A 15,811-nucleotide genomic window follows, 5' to 3' on the forward strand; every position below is an offset into this window, starting at 1 on the left:
CTAGCAACCCCATGGACTGCAGCCTACCAGGCTCCTCTGTCCATGGGATTTTCTAGGCAAAAGTACTGGAGTGGGGTGCCATTGCCTTCTCCGCCTCTCAGCTTAGCCAAGTTCTTTTCTCTCCAAGGACCCTCCACCCCATGTCTGTTGGCGCCTCATTCCTTTTCCTGTGTGTACACTTATTTGTTCCTGGGTCTCTCACAGAGGCTCTGATGCTCCGAAGATGATGTATATACATATGAAAAAATATATATATATATTTTAGCAGTTGTAGTTACATGCTATTAAATATGTTTATATTAATACCATGTACATACAACTTCTAAAAATAATAAAACATTTGTATATTAATTTTTGTTATCTTTTCAAATGATTTTCAAACTTTTACTGAGCCCCATATATGGACCAAGCATTAAAATACAAAGTAGTAAATGAAACTAATAAAATAGTAAGAGTGTGGGATTTGGCAGCCAATTGTACATCTTTTTAAATCCCGGATTTGCCACTTATTAACACGGAATTAGACTTAACGTCTCTAAGACTCAGTGCTTTATTTAGAATATGCAAATGAAGTAAATTAAGGGTTTTTTTTTTGAGGGGGGATATTTATCCATATAAAAATCTTGACTAATTTTAAATGGCCTCCACTGAACTTAGGTAAGTGTTTTGCCTGAAATTCACTAACGATGGCTGAGCCATGGTTACTAACGGGCGGCACATTTAGCTGGCCCTTAAACAATGCAAGTTTGAACTTCTAGGTCAATTACACGTGGATAACAGTAAATACTAAGTACTATATGATCTGTGGTTGGCTGAATCTGCAGATATGGAGGAACCACAAATACAAAGGGTTGAGTATAAATTTTTGTGGATTAATCACCTGCAGTGTTCAATAGTCAACTGGACTTTGAATTTTGTGCGTCAGTACTCTTCCTGATCATATCTTACACGCTATTATCAAAAGAATTCTTGAATCATCTTGCTTCACACTGTGTCTGAATGACAAGTGATTAGTATGTCCTTAAACAGTAATTACAGGTATGGTATTGGTTTTTGTGGATTTTATAGCCTAGCTGGGGACATAATTTCCATAGAAGTGTGGATAAGGCAGGCACTGTCAGGCCAAAGTTTAAGAATTTTGAAGGGGGAGGATGGAATTGCTAAGTGGGAAGAGGGGAAGGGTTTACAGGTGGGAATCACATACCAGGGATGAGAAGCAGAGGTGATTTAGAATATGAGGAAGGATATATGGGCTTTGAAGGACATAATTAGAACTCCTAATCTGATTCAGGAGGCATATTAGGCAAGGAGGATTTCTAAATAAATATGGAATACAAGCCCAAACATGCATTTAGCAAAAGCTCACCCAGACTGATATTACTCTCTTAAAGGCTACTCAATGATGAATACTACATTAACATATAGAATTCTCATATACAGTATAGTATTCACATACAGTGCCACTCTGTGGCACTAGGAATTTTAATTCAAATTAAGATCTGTCCAAATAAATGAACATATGATGAATAGGATTTGGTTATGAAAAGTTAACCAATACTGAATCAAAGTTAAAACTTGTGCTGCTTTTCTTTTTCATTCAACCCATTTAAAAATGCCTCCCTGGTGGCTCAGACAGTAGACTCTGCCAGCAGTGCAGGAGACCAGAGTTTGATTCCTGGGTCAGGAAGATCCCCTGGAGAAGGAAATGGCAACCCCCTCCAGTATCCTTGCCTGGAAAATTCCATGGACGAAGGAGCCTGGCAGGCTACAGTCTATGGGGTTACAAAGAGTCAAACATGACTGAGTGACTTCACATATAAAAATAGTGCTTTATTGCAGCATGCATCCTTATTGTTTCCTAGGAAATCCATATATTTGTGACTCGTAATTTCTTGGGTGGTCACACATGTTTGAAATGTCTCAGTAAATACTTAGATACATATATTATTAGTACTACATGATATGCTGGCTAAGGGCAAGGGCTCTGAAACCAGACTGCCTAGGGTTGAATCCCAGCTCTACCACTTAGTTGGGTAACCATGGATGAGTTACGTAAGCTCTCTGTAATTTGTGTCCTCATCTTTATTTTTTAAATTATTTTATATTTGAGTATAGTTGATTAACAATGTTGTGTTAGTTTCAGGTGTACAGCAAGGTGATTCAGCTATACACATACACGTATATATTCTTTTTCAAATTCTTTCCCCTTTTAGGTTGTTACAGAATATTGAGCAGAGTTCCTTGTGCTAAACAGTAAGTCCTTGTTAGCTATTTTAAATATAGTAGTAGTACATATGTCAGTCCCAAACTCCTAATAGAGATAAAATATGGCATCTAAGTTGGTTGTGAGGATAGAATGGACTCAGATAGGTAAAGTTTATAGAAAAATGCCTGACTCAGAGTAAGCACCTAATAAACGTTAAAAAAATGTCATTTTTATTATTCTTGCTATCATCATCACAATCATTATTATCAAAGGAATATCTGCCTCTGCCTTCCAGGAACTTAAAAATGTAAGAACTTATATGCTTTTGTAAAAACTTCCATAAAGCTCAAAATGCTTCTCTGGACATTGGCACATCTAGCTCATTATGAAAGGCATGCAATCTACCCTTGTGCAGAAATTATTAAACAACCACAAGATACAGAACAGTTTAGTAGCTAAAGGAAAGCTTGTGCCATTTGCCATGTGTCCTACCAGACAGCAACATGACCTCTGAGACTGAATTCCCACTGCATCAGCAGCCCAAGTTGGTCTTGTGACCACTCAATGATTTTCCAGGGCTTTTCTTTAAAATCAGCTGACTGTCTTGGCCCTTCTCCCAGGAAACAGGTGTAAATATCACTACTACTACCACACCATCAAGCACTCTCTTGGCAGGAGGTTTAAGAATTAAATGATCCTTAGAGAATGATATGACCTCTCAATTCTGGAGATCTAATTATGGTAAAATATTCTGAAAATGTAAAATAATAATTCTATGATCTCCAAAAGTAATAAAACATAATTTCTTCGGTGGGGAAAAAAAGTTTAATCCTCCCTTTGGAAGGCTAATCACTAGTTGCCTTTTAAAGATGAATCAATTATCTCAGGTTATTGAGTTACAGTGATTTCTAAAATACGAATATGAGGCCAAAAAAAGACCCAGTCAAAAAGAAAGAGTCAGGGGGTGAGGAGGCAAGAGCCTGCAATTATTAGTCAGATGGAGAAGCAGAAGGGGGAAAAAATACAACTAACAAGTGGGGAATCAGAGATATCAACCAGTCAGTATGTACCGAGCTCTGTCTATCTATCTATATTACATTGTTAGGCTACCTGGAAAACCAAATTAGAATACGTTATGCTCTTTACCTCAAGAAATATATAAATAGTAGCTGAATAAAGAAGATATAAGGAAATGATATGCTAAATAATAATTTGAGATGAGTCATAGAGTAATATCTTCCCTGGTGGCTCAAATGGTAAAGCGTCTGCCTACAATGCAGGAGACCCAGGTTTGATCCCTGGGTTGGGAAGATCCTCTGGAGAAGGAAATAGCAACCCACTCCATTACTCTTGCCTGGAAAATCCCATGGACAGAGGAGCGTGGAAGGCTACAGTCCACGGGGTCACAAAGAGTTGGACACGACTGAGCGACTTTGCTTTGCTTTTCACAGAGTAACACATAATCAACTACCAATGTAGTAGATCTACGTATATTACAAGTTCAGAGAACACTAGGGTGAAGGAATCTGGCTATGTGGTATAAGAACAGGAAATTTTGGCCTAGAAATGGGAAAAGGAAAACAAAGAAAATAAATCTTGAAAGCAAAAGGCCATTCAGAACTGCAAATTGGCCAGTATCACTTCTGGCCAGACACTTTAACTGGTAATTTGATGATATTATGGAATTATTTTTTATTATGTTAGGTTTATAATAACAATTAGGAATGTCTTGTTTTTTGGAGATCCATCATAAGTTCATAAAAATAATGTGTCATGATGTTGGCCTTACGTAAGTAACTGCTGAAACAAGGTGGTAGCTATAGGAGAATATACTGTATTACTCAATTTTTCTGAAATACATGTTCACAATGGAAAGTTAAAAAAAGACTTTAATAAATTTTAAAATATGCATAGTAAATTCTATCAGCAGCTATGTTTTGATGTTTTGATGGTGGGAATAATGGGTGATTCCTTCCCACCTACTTTTCCTCTAATGGGAAAGTTCTACAATGTGCTTATGTTAATTTTATAATGGAAAAATGATAATCAGAAAGCTAGTGTGTAAACTTAAAAAAAATAGGCACTTGACAGACCAGCCACAGGTAAAAGGAGTAAAAGTTTTGTAAGATGTGTCTTCTTCATCACCTACTAAAACACATTGGTGAGGTGGTGAACAGGAAGGTCAGGTCAAGAGAACATCTCTGCTCCTATCACGGACTTCTCCCTTTATGAATCTTGGGGTTAGGTGTTATAACTCCAAAAATTTCAGCTCTAGAGAGTCATTTCAACTCTATAGGAAGGTTTTATCCTTGGTGTGACTCCAGAAGTGATGACAAAATAAAATGAGTCTGAACCTTACATAAAATAAAGTGTAAGCTTTAAACTCAATTCTCTATGTGTAAAATGACACCTAAGTAACCTGGAGGAGTAAATAAATCTCTAAGTTCAGCAACTCCCAGCTTAGCAGAAGGATCAAATCTCTTGCTCATTTCTTACTCTCTCATCTACATAAGCACAAGCTTAAAAAATTACTTCAACTCATGGTGGACAACCTATGTCTGTGAAATATTATTTCCAGAGTAATTCTCAGTTCACATGAAATTAGATACTAAGACCAAGCCACTTCTTTTGAAATTTGGTTTAGTCATTGTTTATATGGGAACAAGGACACTATTGGTATATATATGACAACATTTTCCAAGAATTTCTCAATATCCCATACATATGCAGAATTTTGTAGGAGAAAATTCTAAAACTCACTGCAAAGTGTTCAGAATTGGAAAAACACTATTCCCAGCACCACAGCCAACCTAAAATCAAAAAATAAACAAGTATCATGAAAATAAAGTTAAATTTTCCTCACCAATGTCAGATTTTTACTTAAAAAAACTAAAAGAAATGTTCTGAATCTTTGTCTATAGGAGAGTTGTCTAAGCTCAAAATGGAATAAATCACAAAAATAATATGTACTGAGAAATGTGACTATTTAAAATTTTTACATACCAAACCCCCAAATGAACCAAACTAAAAGGTGACAAACACACTGTGAAAAAAATATTTGAATTAAATATGATAAAGGGCAGAGCTCATTAAAAACACACAACCTAATAAATAAAGGAAATAAGTAGATGACAGAAGAACAAATGGTTTCTAAACATCTGAAGAACTATATGACCTATTTAACAATCAAAGGAATGCAAATTAAAATATAGCTTTTGTCTAACAATAATCTTAAAAATAAGATTGTTCTAATCAATGAGGGTGTGACGAGACAGACCTACACTGCTGTAAATTGGTATTAGTACAATTTCTTAGAAAGCAATATGGCAATATATTTTAACAATATTAAAAATTTTAATAAGTTATGAACAAGTCAATTGAACCCAAATAATAAAAGAAAATACAGAAAAGTCTACACCTGAAGATACTTGCTGTACAAAACCTGAAAACAATTTAAATGCCCAGTCAAGTGAAAACAGATAAGTAGAATCAGTATTTCACTTAGTATTTTTCAGCCATGAAAATGCTTATAGAGAATTTTTAAAGATAGGGAAAACTGCTTATGTTATGTTAAATACAAATAAAAACCCTAAAATGCAGATATAGTATAGCTCAACTATATAAAACAGTATAAACAAAGGGAGAAAAAAGTTAAATGTTAACAGTGGTTAAATCCTTTCTTTATGGGATTGTTTATTCTTTCTCTGTACCAAATTCTCTGTAATCAGCATCTATTATGTTTATAATCAGAAGGAAAAGTTTTCTTTTTCTAAAATGGAAAATCAAGGTCTACACCAGATTATAGCAAATTACATACTTCACTTATTTCTATTTCATCTACAAGTGGGTAATAACAGAAACTGCCTTCAAGTTAGAAATTAAAGCAGAAAAACTTAAGAATAAATCACAAACTTAAAACCTGACTGATTAAAGATATGAGTCCCTTACGTAATTTTTATGCACAAAAGTACACAGTTCTTTGATCATTTTCCCTCTAAAGAATCTGGATCATTAATAAAGTAATATGTGATGTACATTAAAAAATTTTTCCCCTGTAGTACCATACCTCAAGGATTCTGAAAGCAGCATTGCTACCAGGAAACAATTCAGTCTTCAGAGGTCTTTCTCTGTATTCTTCAGAATCCAGTTTAGAAAAGTCAGATCCTGCTTTGCTTTGACCGTCTGATGAGCCAGAACTTTCTTTATAATGATTTTTTTCTTCAGGCATAGTAGGGCAGTGCATTTTTGAGAAAAAACTTTCAGCATTAATTTTTACATGATTCCATGATAATTCTTTCACCTTCTCTTCAGTTTTCTGACCAACTGGAAGAATTTCAGGAAATTCCCTCAATAGCCAATTACGATCTTTGAAAAACTTATTCTTATGAATCTTGTAAAACGTGTCCCAATATTTACTGGCTTCACTCTCATACTTAACTAAAATAAAGAGGAAAAAAAAGATTTATTTTATTATGAATTATATGTAACATTAGTTATTATTTTAATAACTAAATATATTAAAGTCGCTCAGTCGTGACTGACTCTTGGTGGCCCCATGGACTGTGACCCACCAGGCTCCTTTGTCTATGGAATTTTCCAGGCAAGAACAGTGAAGTGGGTTGCCATTTCCCCAAGGGATCTTCCTGACCCAGGGATCGAACCTGTGTCTCTTGCATCTCCTGCACTGGCAGGTGGATTCTTTACCACTAGCGCCACCTGGGAAGCATTTAATAATTAAATACTATTGAATATATTACATATACTATTCATTTATAACAATTATATTTACTATTGAATAATATTACAGTAATTTTTACTTATCTGATTTTTTTTAAAACCTCTTAAAGGTTAAAACTACAGAGTATTAATCCTCTCAAAATGTGTCAATGTGTGGGGTACTTGGGCTTTTCCTGGTAAATTTGCTTCTGTCTCAATTGTTTAGCTGATAAATTTTTGTGAGGAATATAATAACTGCAAACTACTTTTTAGAGTAATCTTGAAATCTTAATAATCACATTAAAAAAATCACATTTTTACCAATAACCCTGTAAGTATCTTTATTTTCTTGGAGAAATGATAACCTTACTTTTTATGTCGCTATAAATGTAGTTTCAACGTAACAAATGTCTGTGCAAACTGGTAATCAAACAGGAAACTGTGGAATAATAAATGATGTAATCTTAAGCTAGAATGGTGCACTGAAATAATCTACTCCAACCTCCTTGTTTTGCATTTGAAGTAAGGACACACAGAGAGATGAACCCACTTGTCTGGGTGCTGGAGCCCTGTCATAGTAGAACCAGGACCACACGTCCACCCCACAACTCCATTCTTCAGCCACCTCCAGAGCATCTCTTCATATTGATATCTCCTAATATGAAGCCTTAAAGAGAATTTCTGATGCAATTTAAAAGCAGATATGCATTTTGTGATGTCATTCTTTAGATGTTAACCCTGGGTCCCAGCATCAGGGTCAGGTCAACATTCTCAGACCTTCCAGAAATTCTTAGCTTTCTGCCTCTTTCTATCTGTATGTTAAATTAACATAATCACTAATTTGCTTACTTTCTCACACACTCATTCAAGAAACATTTCTTGGATACTATGATGTACCAGACATAAACCCTGGCTTAAGAATTACTTTCAATCAGTGCAGCAGCCGTGAAATTAAAAGACGCTTGCTCCTTGGAAGAAAAGCTATGACCAACCTAGACAGTATATTAAAAAGCAGAGACATTACTTTGCCAACAAAGGTCTGTCTAGTCAAGCTATGGTTTTTCTAGTAGTCACGTATGGATGTGAGAGTTGGACCATAAAAAAAGGTGAGCACTGAAGAATTGATGCTTTTGAACTGTGGTATTGGAGAAGACTCTTGAGAGTCCCCTGGACTGCAAGGAGATCAAACCAGTCAATTCTAAAGGAAATCAGTCCTGAATATTCACTGGAAGGACTGATGCTAAAGCGGAAACTCCAATCCTTTGGCCACTTGATACAAAGAACTGACTCATTGGAAAAGACCCTGACGCTGGGAAAGAGTGAAGGCAGGAGGAGAAGGGGATGACAGAGGATGAGATGGTTGGATGGCATCACCGACTCAATGGACATGAGTTTGAGCAAGCTCCGGGAGTTGGTGATGGTCAGGGAAGCCTGGCATGCTGCAGTCCACGGGGTTGCAGAGTTGGACACGACTGAGCAACTGAACTGAACTGAGACACATGACATTTTTAAAGTGCTTTCAAAAATTTTTAAAAATGTTCCGTTGTTGTAGAATAATTTCCAAGACTTAATGTTATGTGAGAAAGCAAAATGTAGAACAGTATGTATATGATGCTATTTTTTAGGGGAAAAAAAACTATTTTTTAGGGAAAAAAAGGAGGAAAAACACATGTGTTACATGAACAGAAGTCTTTGGGCAGGATAATCACATAATTAGTCATACTGGTTGCCTCTCAAGAGTAGAACTGAGTGGTTGGGGACCAGGGTTTCAGAGAGAATTTTCATTTGAATTTTGATCCATGTAAATTTTGATTATCTATTCTCAACACCCCCAAAAAAATTAAACTAAAACTAAAAACAACAGACTCTTTTCTTTCATAATTTTAAAGAAGCTCCTATGCTGAGAACAAGCAGTTGCCTACAGTCAGTTTTGTCTTTGTTACAGAACCCTGTCCTGAAACCCTTATAGTTTTCCTTTTCTTTCCACTTTTATCTTTATGGCCTTGTACCATGGATCTCCACCCATTTAGCCACAAGACTTCCTTCCCATCAAGGCTGAATTGTATCTGGCAGCAGGACTGCTTGAAAGACAGAAACTCCTATCTTTATTTAAGGTCTGAGAAATGAAAGTAGATCTCTGTAACAAAAGAATTATGTGATGTTGAAGTCCAAAACATGCTCGCTCACATCTGTACTAATGGGTGGTGGTGGTGGTTTAGTTGCTAAGCCGTGTCCAAATAATGGGAGGAAGGCTATTTATGGTTAATCTAAAATTGTTGTATATTTTAAAAATAGTTCTATCTCAACTCAAAAAAATTGGGAGTGTGCCTGATATACTGTGTAAGAAAACAAAACAACATTCTGAAAATCAGACTCAGGAGGAATTAGGAAACTGTCAAATTTCCCCAGTCTTCTCATACCTTCTCTTCTTCCTTTTATCTTAAAAACTCTCTTTGTAACTCACTCTGTGCTGGTAAAAGATTCTTCTGTTTAATAAAAAGCAACCCACTTAAGAAGACCTATATTTAGTCAAATCTCTAGTATCTGAGTTTCCAATACCGAGCTACTTTTGAAGTGAGTTTGAACCTATTAGTAACTAGAATGTTAACACTACAAGTGATTAATTTGTGGCACTATCCCCCTTAGAATTAACTGGCAGAGGAAGAGATAGACAGCAGGGGAGTAACTTGAAAGAAAAGATGTTCCTAGCAGTATTACTTATTATAAGAAAAAATGGGAAATAACTCAAACAGCCTCAACTTTGGAATGATCAAGCAAACCATGCATGGCAAAACACAGTAATCTTATGCAGCAACTGAAATTTAAAGGATAATAATATTAAGAGAAAAACTTCACACAGAATGGTCTGCATCTTTAAAATTGCACTGACTACAATTTTAAAATTTATATTCATTTATAACCATCAGATGGAAATCTGGAGTGCTAAATTGTTAAAATAATTTAACAATTATTAGGTAGTTCTTCTTTGGCAAAGGTTTTTTGGTTTTTTTTTTTGCTTTTTAAATTGGAGTACAGTTGCTTTACTGCTGTGTCAGTTTCCGTTGTACAGCAAAGTCAATCAGCCATATGTACACATATATGCCCTCTCTTTTGGATTTCCTTTCCATTTAGGTCACTACAGAACCCCGAGTAGAGTTCCCTATGCTATACAGTAGGTTCTCATTCGTTATCTATTTTATGCATAATGGTATATATACGTCAATCCCAACCTCTCAGTTCATCCCACGCCCCTGCCCTTTCCTGCGTGGTACCCATATGTCTGTTCCCTATGTCTGTGTCTCCATTTCTGCTTTGCAAGTAAAATTATGTATACCATTTTCTAGATTTCACATATATGCATTAATATATGATATTTTTCTCTTTCTGACTTACTTCACTGTGTATGTCAGTCTCTAGGTATATCCATGTCTCTACATATGACACAATTTCATTCCTTTTTATGGCTGAGTAATATCTGCAAAGTTTTATCTGCATCTTATACAAAGATAAAGAATCTTGGTTGAAGTCTTCATTCTACTTTCCTAAAAGATATCTCTATGTTCAAGTTCTAAAAAGTCTATGTACTTTCCTATTAAATCCCATGAATTTATGGAGAACATTAACAAATGGCACCCCACTCCAGTATTCTTGCCTGGAGAATCCCATGGACAGAGGAGCCTGAGGGGGCTACAGGCCGTGGGGTCACACAGAGTTGGACATGACTTAGCGACTAAACAACAAACATTATAGTTCTACAAACTGCAAAATCTTGGATCAGACTGCTGTCATAAATATGAGCTTGTCCTACTGTTTAATTTCTACAGTTTATCATGAAAATAAACCTGCAGTGAGGTGACTAGAATCTGGTTCAGAGACTAAATATATCAAGCACCTAAATTCAACCCGAGCTTATCCAATCTTTAAAAAGGATCTGATTACTACTAAAAGATGGTGGTCACAGTCTGCTAATATATATACTTTCAAGCTTTTTCAAGTATTTCCCACTCAGGAATTAGGAGAAAACAAACAAACAATCACATAAATCATTGTACCAATAACAGCAGCATTAAAAATAGCAACAATAGTATATACTGAGTGTTTATTTTGTGCCAGGCACTATGTCAAATGCCTTACTTGGATTTTTTTCCCCATTTAATCCTAACAATACCTCTCAGACATACATATTATTATAGACAAAGAAGTTCAAGGTTAGAGGGGATAAAAAATTTGCCCAAGGTCATCCACCAGAGCTAGGACCTGAACTAAGTCTATCAGACTTTATGCTGTTAACCATTATATTGCCTTCTAACACAAAATCAAGATTAACCTCCTCCAAAATACCTCTGAAAATAATGTTTTCCTGATTTTGTACTTCCTCATATTATGAAGCATCAAGTTGAAATTAAAACCTCAGTATGACTTATAATCAGTATAACAGAACAGTAAAAATAATGCTGATTGGAGTGAACCTACATAAAGGCAGATCAGAAATACAGAATTAATTAAACTCCATTTGAATTATATAAACAATAAACTATGCAAGGCTGCATAATGAAATTATGATGAGCAATGGGAACATAAAATGTTCTATGAGAATAGATGGGTTTGTGGGACAGCAACAAAACAGAAACAAAACAGAATGGGCTTGGATAAAGGCTACTGGACTGGAACTGGGTTTTGGGGGTTTCTTTTTTTGTGTGTGTTTTCAAGTTGTGCTTTCAGCAGTACCTTCAATCAATGCTGACAATTCCACAGTTCCCAGCAATGTATAACAGCTTCTGAGACCCCAAGGAAGCTCAATCAAACTCATAATTATGGCTGTGAGACAAGGTAAACACATCCAATGTTTAATTTAATTTTGTGAACTGCAAGAGTATCTGTGGTATCAGGGGAACTGGATGAGTGACTTTTCTGACCATGAGAGAAAAGTTTAGTTTAAACCTCTGTTTCACTCATGGTAAATCCAATAATGATAAAAGAATACAATGTGGAGAAATCAGCCTTGTCTATATCTTGTCCAGCTGACTTTTTAAACAGGGATATCAATTTTTCCTGGAGGATAAAAATTTCCCTTCACTTTCTTAGGTTACCAACTCAGAGTTAATTGCTCTATGCCAACGGCGATAAAAGAGGTGTAGTGATCTGTTTAACTACAGTCAGATGAAACAACTTCTCAATTATTCATTTATTCAATTCAATACTGCTGAGGGGAAGAAAGCCTATGACACACTAACCATACTTAAATATTCAGAATTCACTCTGAATCACACTGAATATCACAAGTAAAAAAACTGAATTAAACGACCTATGTATCTGACATATTAGTACAAATTATGAAAATTTATTCTAAGTTGCAATGTAACAAAAGTCATTTTAAAGCCGTTTTTGTACAGCAATTACACAAACACCTAAGCTCTCAAAGTTGGAAATTTCCACATGTCATTGATAAAGTTAATTGTCTAATAAAATAAAACTCTTAAGTTATGAAATTTAAAGTCTGAGCACAGTATGAAATTAACAACCAAAGCTGACCTATAAACAAGTACTCTAAATTTATCAGCACACAAAACTTTAAGCTACTCTATTTTTTCTCACACAGGACACTCTCAAGTGGCAAGGTATTCACAAAGGAAGGTATAGTGGGATTCTTTTACTAATTTTCTTGACATAGGTAACTCATCCTAGGTACGTAGTTATTTACAAGGGTATTTTAAAGTAAAAATGGCAGCTGCATTTGTTATTAAGTTTAAAAAACCCATTACACTTGCTAAATTACCAGCTGAGATATAACACACTAGAAATGTTTTTAGGAAATTAAAAACATAATCATATTAACTCAAAAACTGCCAAATGTATCTTTCTCATTTCTCTGAATTAATCTGCTTTAAAAAGAAATCTGAGCTATTATAAAATTTAAAATAAATTACCAAAAGGAAATGTGGAATCACAAATCATTAATCTGAGCATCTAATTGAAAGAAATATTGCTAACGATAGCCTAGATGCTTTACGTTTTAATCACAGGAATGAAAATGTCCGCCACTGTACAGCAAAATACTGTCTCACTCGTGACAGATAAGTTCTTACTTTCAGAATTGTGAGGGTGTTTCCGGACTTCAGTTCTCACCAACAGCTGAGACAATAGACGAGAAATGGGAAATGGGAGTGACAGGAGAGACTGACACACAGAGACCAAAAGGAAGGTGCCAGAGAGCTGATCAGCATGGGAGAACAACCAGCACCTCCTCCTAGTGGCATTAAAATAAGTAAGACAAAATCAATACACAAGGCTCATGCTATATACTATTCTGTAAGTGGAATAATTTGCGATGAGATAAAATTGGCTTTTTCAAAGATTTAGGACCCTCCTGGATAAGAAGAGATGGTAGGGACTTCCCTGGTGGTCCAGTGGCTAAGACTTTGTGCTCCCAATGCAGGGGGCCTGGGTTTGATCTCTGGTTGGGGAATAAGATCCCACATGCCACAACTACGAACCCATGCAGCCAAACAAATAAAAATAAATATATACAAAAAAGAGAGAGACAGTGGTTAACAGGGGCAGTGGGAGAAGAACCGGGTCATAGCTTCCTTTGGGTTTTCACAACATTTGGGAATAGAGCTTTTAAATGGATCTCTTCACCTTGACCTATATACATCAGAGACATTAAATACCCAATTAGGAGCCTCACCAAGGGCTTCTGCAGACCTGCAGCTTGATGATCCCTGGTGGAGACTGGAGTGGGGGGCTGGTATGTATCTGGTCTCACTGTAACGTCCTGTCACTCAACATGGTTCCTCAGGACAGAAGTTTTCTTTCTTTCTTCGCCACGCGCAGCAGTTGCCTTGGTTGCTGCTCTGTGCAACCTTGCTTAAGTGGTCACCCTCATTGTGGGTTCCTCTCCTTGTAGCGGTTCTCTGACATGTATAAAGTCCACTGCACTGAGGAGTGTTATGGGGGTAGGGACCCAACAGAAGCCTCGATCACTGGGAGGCATTTTTAAATGAATTCTTTTGTTCTGTGTCTCCACAGCAGCCAGAAAACTTGCTCAGAAAGAGACTGGACATGCTAATACGCAAACCAAACGCTTCAAAGGAGTATCATCAGTCCTCTCCAGCTTGCTTTTCCTGCTTCTGTAGAGAAGGGCCAGTCACCACCTTTCTATTTCAGTCACATTATGGTTCTGTGGGAACTGTCATTTTCCTTTACTGCGGTTTCCAAGGCCTGAAAATAACCTCCTCATTAGCTTCACTCAAGTTCATTGTTAACATAAATAGGCCAAAATAGGCAGCCACATATAGAGCACTTTAAGGGAACATTATCAGCACTGTTCATCTATTTATGTTCTAAACAGAAATATTCAAAAGAGCATGAAAAAAAATCCTTGGTTTTTCATATTCTCAGGAAATAAACTATGGATAATTTTTAACTTCCTGGAAAAGAATTAAGATGACTGATATCTTTTAATTCTGTTTAGGCTTGATTCTCTCTGTCATATCCAGGTGGCCACTAGCAGAAGCTTGAGTAATGTGGAAAATATGTCTGTGCAGCTGCTGGCAAAGAAGCAAAATTATACTTCCTCAGAAACAGTGTGACAGAGTTCCTGCAAAGGAATGCAATGTTGGCTGATTTGTAAGCAGAATTGCCACTGGTATGCACTCTCAAATCCAACCCCAACACTCCCTGGCCACATCCCATTCTGGGACTGCATGGCTGGAGCTCATAAAAATAGAATGGTTCCACTGTGGATCAGGTGCTCTCCTTTCCTGTTCATCCTTCAGGACACATTCATGCTTACGGTAAGGAAGGAAAACTAGCTCTGAGGGACAGCAAATGATAGCAGAGGATAAGATAGGGCCACACTGCCCCCTTCACTGGTAAAGGGCAGTTAATGAGGGCTGTTTCACTAGCTCAGTTTCAACAGCACCCTTTGCTTCAAACTTTAGCCTCAAGTGTAGACTAAAGTCACCAGAACAATAGTTAACTACCAGTGGGGTTAGTGATTTTTACTATACTTGGCTTGAACAGAGGAGGAATGCAAACATTTCTTCCTGGGGAATTTCAAGACCGCTGATGAATGTGGAAACAAAATTCTATCTCAGGGGTTGGCAAACTTTTTCTGTAAAGGGCCAGATTATAAGTAGTCTGTGTGGGCTATATAGAGTCTTTTCAACTATTCAGCTCTTTAGATATACCTCTAAAGCAGCCATGGGCAATGTTAACAAATGAGTATGTGCTCCAATAAAACTTTATTTATAAAAACAGACAGTGGGCTGAATTTGGCCCATGGCCACAGTTTGCTGCCTCTTGTTCTAGCTAACAGGTACACTGATATTGCTACATAAGTGATTGAGAAATGATGGTGACCAGAACCAAGTTGTTCTGGAAAAAATAATTTATGGTATTAGTAGCCAGAATAGTGGGTGCTCTATGTGGAGTCTTAGGGGTTTAGGAAAGTAATTTGGGACACAGCATGAGGAAGTTTCTGGATTACTGATAATTTTCTGTTTCTTAATTAGGGTATTGGGAAAATTCACTGATTTTTGTGAAAACTCATTTATCAGATCAGATCAGATCAGATCAGTCGCTCAGTCGTGTCCAACTCTTTGCGACCCCATGAATCTCAGCACGCCATGCCTCCCTGTCCATCACCAACTCCCGGAGTTCACTCAGACTCATGTCCATCGAGTCAATGATGCCATCCAGCCATCTCATCCTCTGTCGTCCCCTTCTTCTCCTGCCCCCAATCCCTCCCAGCATCAGAGTCTTTTCCAATGAGTCAACTCTTCACATGAGGTGGCCAAAGTACTCGAGTTTCAGCTTTAGCATCATTCCTTCCAAAGAAATCCCAGGGCTGATCTCCTTCAAAGTGGACTGGCTGGACCTCCTTGC

General features: G+C 36.8%; 1 protein-coding gene across 5 annotated transcripts in view; it reads right to left on the bottom strand.

Annotated features, from left to right (window-relative positions):
• METTL8 (methyltransferase like 8) overlaps window positions 1–15,811 on the bottom strand; it is an 85,326-nt gene that overhangs the window by 8,637 nt on the left and 60,878 nt on the right. For all 5 annotated transcript variants that reach the window (XM_010843806.1, XM_010843807.1, XM_010843810.1 and 2 more), the window contains exons 4-5: window positions 6,273–6,643; window positions 4,967–5,016 (exon numbers count right to left, since the gene is read on the bottom strand). In XM_010843806.1, the coding sequence (XP_010842108.1) occupies window positions 4,967–5,016; window positions 6,273–6,643 (421 nt within the window). The remainder of the gene's footprint in view (window positions 1–4,966; window positions 5,017–6,272; window positions 6,644–15,811) is intronic.

The sequence above is a fragment of the Bison bison genome, unplaced genomic scaffold (assembly GCF_000754665.1).
Source record: "Bison bison bison isolate TAMUID 2011002044 unplaced genomic scaffold, Bison_UMD1.0 scf7180017864190, whole genome shotgun sequence".
Taxonomy (NCBI): Eukaryota; Metazoa; Chordata; class Mammalia; order Artiodactyla; family Bovidae; genus Bison; species Bison bison.